This window comes from Lipotes vexillifer, unplaced genomic scaffold (assembly GCF_000442215.2).
Source record: "Lipotes vexillifer unplaced genomic scaffold, Lipotes_vexillifer_v1.1 scaffold76, whole genome shotgun sequence".
NCBI classification, from domain to species: Eukaryota; Metazoa; Chordata; class Mammalia; order Artiodactyla; family Lipotidae; genus Lipotes; species Lipotes vexillifer.
This window is the reverse complement of record NW_006773751.1, coordinates 2024830-2031946: the sequence shown is the minus strand read 5'-3', so window position 1 is coordinate 2031946 and position 7117 is coordinate 2024830. Positions and strand designations below refer to the sequence as shown.

Sequence of the window (7117 nt, the reverse complement as noted above, 5' to 3'; positions counted from 1 at the left end):
ATATTTCACTGCATATATTTTATCTTTTACGAATATTACTGAACACATATAACAACTTTACAGTAAATCTGAAAGAGAAGAAAGAAAAAATTTCATAAAATACATCTCCCTAATATACTTTTTTTCCATAATGTACTTCTGAATAGCATTCTGATGTATTTCCTTCCAGTTTTCCCCAGTGTTTTTGAAAACAACTTTTATTAGTTTTTTCCCACTTTATAAAATAATGTGCTCATTGAGGTAACTGAAAAAAGCAAAAAGAAGAAAATAAAAATTATAATGTACAGGTAACCACTTTTATATTTATATATATTTCTATTTACGCTTCTTTAAAAAATAATTATCCTAAAGTTCATACTGCTTCATATTCTCTTTTTTCCCTCACTTCCTTATAAATCTCAAACACTTTCCTACATTATTACTCTTGCGTTGTATTTTCTAATGACTGTAACATTCCATTTTATATACTCTAATAATCCCCTGCTGTTGGATACGTAGGTTATTCTCTTTTTTAAACGTCCTTGCAACTATATCATTATAAATATTCTTGATTATTTACTGTGGACAAATTTTTGTATGGATTGGGTCAAATCCATCACACTGTTGGCCTATAAAAGATATTGCCAAAATGCCCTCAGAGGACATTGTCCCTCTTTGCATACCCACCAGGAAACTGTTTTCTAATTTCCCCACACCCTAGCCAACAATGGGATTATCACTGCTTTTATCTTTAACATTTTTACATACTTATAATCATACAATAGTGCATTCTGCTTTTTAAAAAATTTAGTATTTCACAAGCATTTCCATGTTGCTAGGTTTCATAATTAGTTTCAATAATTGTATATTACTTTTCTTTTGTTGGATATTTAGGTTATTTTTCTCCAAAATGTAATGCTGTAATAAGCATCTTCATGTATGAAACTTGTTTCGAATTTTATTATTTCTGTGGAATAGACACTCAAAAGTGGAATTTCATGAGCTAAGGGGTATGAAAAATGTATGGGTTTGATACATATTGCTTAATTGCTTTCCAAACGAATTTAAGAGCTTATAAGCACACCAACAATATTTGTGAGAGTAGCAGTATCAAGTAACCTTCACCAGCACTGAATTCTACCATCCGCCCCCCTTTACTCATTGAACAGACAAAAAAGGTGTAAGTGCTACGATGCTTTGTTTTTCGTGTCTTTGATTCTTAATGAGGCTGGCATTTCCTCGTGTTTGTTTACTAGCTAAATTTTTGTAGAAAACATTTTGGTAAACACTGAAAATGTCACCGGGTTCTTGGCTTTTTTCCTGTGCCCTGGAGTTACCTCGCAGGTAAACAGGGCAAGAGATGATGCCAACCCAGTACTAGGTCACATAGAAGTCACTGTGACTTCATTGAAAACAAATTCTAAGCGCTGGCAGCCATGCCATCCGCTCCCACACTCATGCTTGTCCCTCACAAACCCTGGTGTCCCCTTTTTGGGGACAACGCCAGGAGAAAAAGCAGGGGACACGCTGTAAAGTTGGAGAGAGCACACAGTTCCCTTTCCCACCCGGGCTGGACCCCACTATGCTGGGATTACACATATGTCTACATCTAGAACGAATTCCGAGTGGCGGTGTCGCGAGCTCTGGGATCCAGAAAGCCGCCGGGTCCGGGGGTTGGGTGTTCCGCGTCTGCCGGTCAGGCGGCGTAGAGAATCTGATGAAGCATGAGGAAACCTCGGCGGAGACCTGTCCCAGCGGTGGGCCTTCTGTTTTATTTCCTCCAGGAACTCGCGTTGAGAATTGCTCTGTGTGTGTGTGTGTGTGTGTGTGTGTGTGTGTTGTAAATACCGTAACAACACACACGCCTTTGCTGGTTAGCCCCTCGGGTGGTGTGCTCGCTGCCGCCCCGCACACACGAGGTGGGGAATTGTTCAAAACGCCCGCGGTCGCAGCGCTGAGGCAGAGCTGTCTCTGAGGACCGAGGGCAGGACAAGCTGAGAGGACGCGGGCAGAGCAGTCGGGACGGGGCGGGAAAGGACTGAGGAACCGACTCGGGGCTGCAGGCCGCGGCGTGCGGGGACGCGCACCGGGGGCCCGCGCCCTGCCACCTCCGTGCGCAGCCCCTGTCTGCTCTCCTCGGCCCGCCGCAGCCCGCTGCGTGACTCCCCGCGTCCTGGGTGGGGACAGGAATTGGCCGGAGGGGAGGGGGAGGAGGAGGAGGAGGGGGAGGAGGATGGGGTCATCTAGTTACGGAGCACGCTCCGTCCGCCCGAGAGAAGCCCGGGACCAAGAGAGCGCGACGGGAAGACACCGCCGTGCGACCCAGGCCTCCGGAGCGCCTGCCCCGCCCTTCCCAGCCCCTTGGTTCGAACGGAGGGGCGGAGAGGACACGAGCCGCCGGCTGAGGCCGGAACCCCGAGAGGATCCACGGAAACCTGCGAGCCCCAGACGCGGCCGTCCGGGACCACCTGCTGCCGCGGCCGAGCCAGCTGCAGTATTTATACACGGGGCGCTAGCCCGCACCGCGGGGAGCAGGGGGAACGGCCCGTGAGGCCCCGCCCCGCTCCATGCGGTCCGGCCCTCCTGCCCGGCCGGCCTCTCTCAGGGCGCTAGCACCACCACTCGGGCCTGGGTCCGCCGCTCGCTGCTGGGTGGGGGGCTTGGCTGAAGGGCGGGCCTCCCTGCGGAAAGCGACGTCACGGCCGTTCCTGCAGTGTGAATGAATCAAAATGCCTGGGTGACCGCGGCCTCCTGGGCGGCCGGCACGCGAAGGGTGGAGGGGGAGGGGGAGAGAAGCGGGCGGGGGGAGGGAGGAGGGGAAAAAAGCCAGAGCTGCAGCAACAGCGTCTCCTCAACCCGGGATGTGCACCAACCCGGGAGAGCGAGATCAAAGGGATTTGAAACAGACTGAGGACTGGCGGGGGGAGGGGGCCAGGCAGCCTGTGGAATCCTCCTGTAGAGGCGGAGGGTCCGGCTTCCACCGTGACTTCGGCGGTCTGGTTGGGTTTTTTATTATTTTCAAATTTCTGAATCCAGCTTGAGCGAGAGAACGAGAAATCTCCGTAGACTGCGACTCGCTGGCTCTCGCTCGGAGATGATGCAGAGCGCAGCTGTCCCCGCGGAGGGGGCTGTCAAGGGGCTCCCGGAGATGCTTGGTGTGCCGATGCAACGTAAGACACCCCCCTTTCTCGCTGACTTAATTTGATAACAAGACGGCCGGCAGCTTTGGCCGGTTTGGGGCGGGCCGGACGCTGCGCGTAGCCTGAACCGGAGGGGACGGGCGGGGCGACGGGCCGGCGGCCCGGGCGCAGAGGAGGTCACAGGGCAGGGCCACCAGCCAGAGTGCGTTTGAAGGGCCTGGCCCTTGGCTTTTGGGGGCCGAAAGTGAAAGCCTCCCGGATGGTGCTTGAGGTGAGCCTAGGGATACCGAACCCCGCATCCACAGCCCATGTTTTTTCTAGGAGCCTTGGGGAGAGTGCTGTCTGGGGACAGACACCAGAGGAAAGAGCTGCAGGCCAGGCCTAAGCGCTGGGGTGGTCCCCCAAACCCTCCTCCCCCGCCGGGTGAGGGGGCTACGGTCAAAGCTCGCAGTACCGCTAGTGCAACTTCACCCCAGCTGGCGGGAAGTTAGAGAGCGCGTCCCCCGCCCCCGGGGCTGGCGGCGCAGAAGCCCAGGCCACACGCGCTGTCCCCGCGCGCAGGGCGTGCGCGCCTGGTGCGTCCGCAGCCGCTGCTGCCCGCGGCGCCCGCCGCCTGCGCCGCCAGGGACTGCCGGCTCCTGGTGAGGAAGTCCACTCGCCATATTCCAGCTAACAGAGGAATGAAAGGAGGGAGAAGCACCGGGACGAAGTTGTGAACTCGGGGTACAGCCTTGGCGGACGCGAGAGCAGGCTCTCAGTATGGTTCGGATTCGAAAGGGGAGAGAGAAGGATGTGCGGGCGCTTTCTTTCCCGTGCCCGAAATTAGGAAGGCGGCCGGAGCTCGGGGCTTGTTTATCCGCAGGTGCGTGCGTGTGTGTGTGTGTGTGTGTGTGTGTGTGTGTGTGCGCGCGCGCGCGCGCGCGCGCAGGGATTTTCCCGGTGAGAATTTTCTCTGTTCTTTACTGGTGAACGAGGTCTTCGATGGAGAGTCTGTGCGGAGGCCAGAGCAGGTCCCGTGGCGTCGCGCTCGCTTGGCTGGCGCCGCGTGAGCCCTGCCCCGCAGCCTCGCGGGTTCTGCGGAAAGCCCCTGGGCACGGTAGAGAGAAGAGGGGCTCCCTCCCTCTGCTCGCCAAGGGGCTCTGCTTCCGCCCGCGACTTCTTCAGTGGACCGATAGCTACATCCTTGAGGTTTAAGTAAGGACCGGCTCATCCACGGAGGGTGCCTACCTAGGAACTAGGGCGCAGCAGCGCGCCCTCCTGCGCCCCGGATCTCCATGACATGGTTTCTGCCCCAGTAGTACCTCCAAGGCAGGCTGGCGAGCGTGTCTGTCCCCTCACACCCCTACCCCGCGACTTCCTGGGAAGTTTGTGAGAAGGGACTAGAAGAGGATAGCTTCACTCAAACCTACTTAGGTCGTTCCTTGACTATATACTACAGCTATGTTTTGTATCTTTTTCTGTCAACTGTTGGCAAACAGTTCCAAGTCTGCGCTGTGCCTTGGGGAATTTACCGTTAAGATGTGTCTGTGGAAGGCGTTCGGGATTCACTGACTCCTTACTACCCCAGCCCACCGAGGGCAGGGAGGGAGTGGATTGTCAGTCCCTGCACAAACACAAACCCTGGCAAAGGTGCTGCAGCTTGATTGTACCTCTGCGCGAGTGAGGGGAGTGTGTGAGTGGGCGCAGGTGTGTGTGACTCGTGTCCTTGTTACCCGATACAGCTGTGCTTTAATAGTTGTGGTCCATAGGTGGCCTCTGTTTAGGACCGCAATGTAAGACGGTGGGTTTTGCTCTGATAGCCTTTCTTTGGATGCGCAGGACACACTCTCAGAAGGTCTCACTTTTTGTTTTTCTTACTCAGAGACAGCTTTGATTTTGTCGTCAGGAGCTCGATTTCCTAAATTGCCTAGAACTCACCTTCAGAGCTACAGTTCGTCAGGCCTCGGCGTCTGGGTTGGAACTGTGGAAAACTTAATGAGGTAGAGAAGGGGACTCTCATTCTAGGGTGGTCCAGTGAGGCAAGGCTGAACCAGGAGGGGTTGGTCTGTCCTTCCTTTTGTCTTGCCCTGGTTCTGTGGCCTGGGTTGGAGGAGGCACTGGCCAAAATTTAGGGGACCAATCCCTGAAAGCTTTGGGATCAGCTTTTTTTTTTCTTTTGGGGATGTGTGTGGGTTTTACCCTCCCCCATTGCAGCAGATCTGGCTTCTGGCTATTAAGCTGTTGGTGCTGGGCACTGGGGGACTGGCCCCCTCTGGCACATATACCCAATCATTCTCTTTCTTGGGGCATCGGACCCAAGAATTCCACGGGGGGGTGGGGTGGACATGCCCTTGGGCCTCAGGGAGGAAGAGGGGTTCATCTCCGGCTGTGGGTGTTTAAACCTGGTAGTGGAGGAGACAACAGAAAGGCTCTCCCGCAGGGGTCCCTCCAACCTACCAACTGGAAGGGTCACCTGCCACCCCACCACCAGGTTCTGGTTCTTCACTCTGGGCCACCACAGATGGAGCACTTGGCAGCGCAGGTCTAGAGATTCCCCAACCTCAGTGCCTCTCGTGCCTTGGCCTCTAGGGGTGTTTTAGGGGTTAGGATCCAGTATAGTCTTTTGCTTTGGAGGGATGGGTGAGGCGCATTCCCTTCAGGAAGACGTTATCAAATTATGTAATCATTTCTCTCTTTTGGTGGCCTTCTTCCTTACACCCTGTGCGCCCCCCACACACAGCGCCTCCCGACACTGCTCGCTCCTGGGTGGCCTGGTCTTTGAAGCGATTGCTGTCCTCCTGCTTTTCCGTGCAGAGGTTGCGGAGCAGGTCCCGGCCTTCCCGCTCCGAGAGCCCCTGGGTCGCCCGATCGGGCCGCGCCCGGCTGGGGCTTCTCCGGACAAACTCGGGGGTCTTTATCCGTTTGAGGGGCGTAGGCCTGAGCAAGAAGCTCAGGAGAATCCGGAGGGAGGAGGCTGGGAGCAATCCGAGACCAACTTTGGGTAGAGAAATAGAACACCCCGCCCCCGCCCAAAGCGCGGACTGGTGGGCGGGGCAGCCCCCCTCTCGCCGCCTCAGGTCAGTGTTTTTTAAGGAACTCGAACCCCGGCTCCTTGCTCTGAGTGGTGGGAGTGCTCTGCAGGAGGCAACACCCTCGACACCCTCGGGGTCACATCCAGGACGCGCAGAGTTCCTTGTTTTGTGGGCGCCAGTGGATAGGTTCACAAAAGGACTTCGTCCTAAACTGATGCGTCCCAGCTACTTGGCCCACGATTTAGGGTGGCTGGTTTCTCTTGTTTCCGGCACAACCTGCCTTTGTCTGGGGTCGTCCCCGCTGCCTCCCTCAGGGCTGCCAAGGTCCGAGTCCCCACAGCGCCTAACCCAGCGCTGGGTGCGCTGGCCTCTTAGCCTCCTCCGAACCTCTCTCCTCCCCGAATCCAGCAGTTCCCCCACGCACCTGGGTCCTGTCGGCCCCTCTTGCTGACCAAGACGTTTGGGAATAGTGAGGGATGTCCAGGGAGGTGGGCGTTTTATCCGCCCCTTGCCCTCGGTTTTGGTCCATCTCACACGTAGTCTCCCGGGGCTCGCAGGAAAGGACAACGGACATCCCGGAACGCTGGCTAGGGAGCAGGCCAGCCCCGCGGGAGGAAGGAGTGATTCGCCGGGTCCAGGCTGGGAGTGGTAAATGAGAAGCCAGCCCGGGCGTCTCCCATCCCTTGCTTGTCTCCTAAAAGATCTATCTTGCGCTCATGTGAACCCCGAAGCTGTGGGGAAAGGGCATTTGATTTTGTATTTGGCAGGATCTGGGCGAAGGACTCCTCAGGTCGCCCCACTACCCTTTCTTCCCTTCCTGGCGCTCCTGCGTGGGGTGAGGCTCCCTGCACTGGTCGCGTTAGAATCCTCGTCCCCGACCTTATCCTCTTGTAGGCCATTTCTTAAGGGTGGAGTGAGCTCACTTCCCGGTGGGCAGTTCTCTCAAACTCTAGAGCAGGGATTTGCTCTTCTTCCCACTCCTGTCTT

General features: G+C 55.5%; 1 protein-coding gene across 1 annotated transcript in view; it reads left to right on the top strand.

Moving 5' to 3' along the window:
- Positions 1-2844: 2844 nt before the first annotated feature.
- The window catches only part of LHX4 (LIM homeobox 4), a 46182-nt gene continuing 41909 nt past the window's right edge, over positions 2845-7117 (top strand). Inside the window, exon 1 of the mRNA XM_007448516.1 lies at positions 2845-3149. Within this exon, the coding sequence (XP_007448578.1) occupies positions 3074-3149 (76 nt within the window). The 5' untranslated portion in view covers positions 2845-3073. The remainder of the gene's footprint in view (positions 3150-7117) is intronic.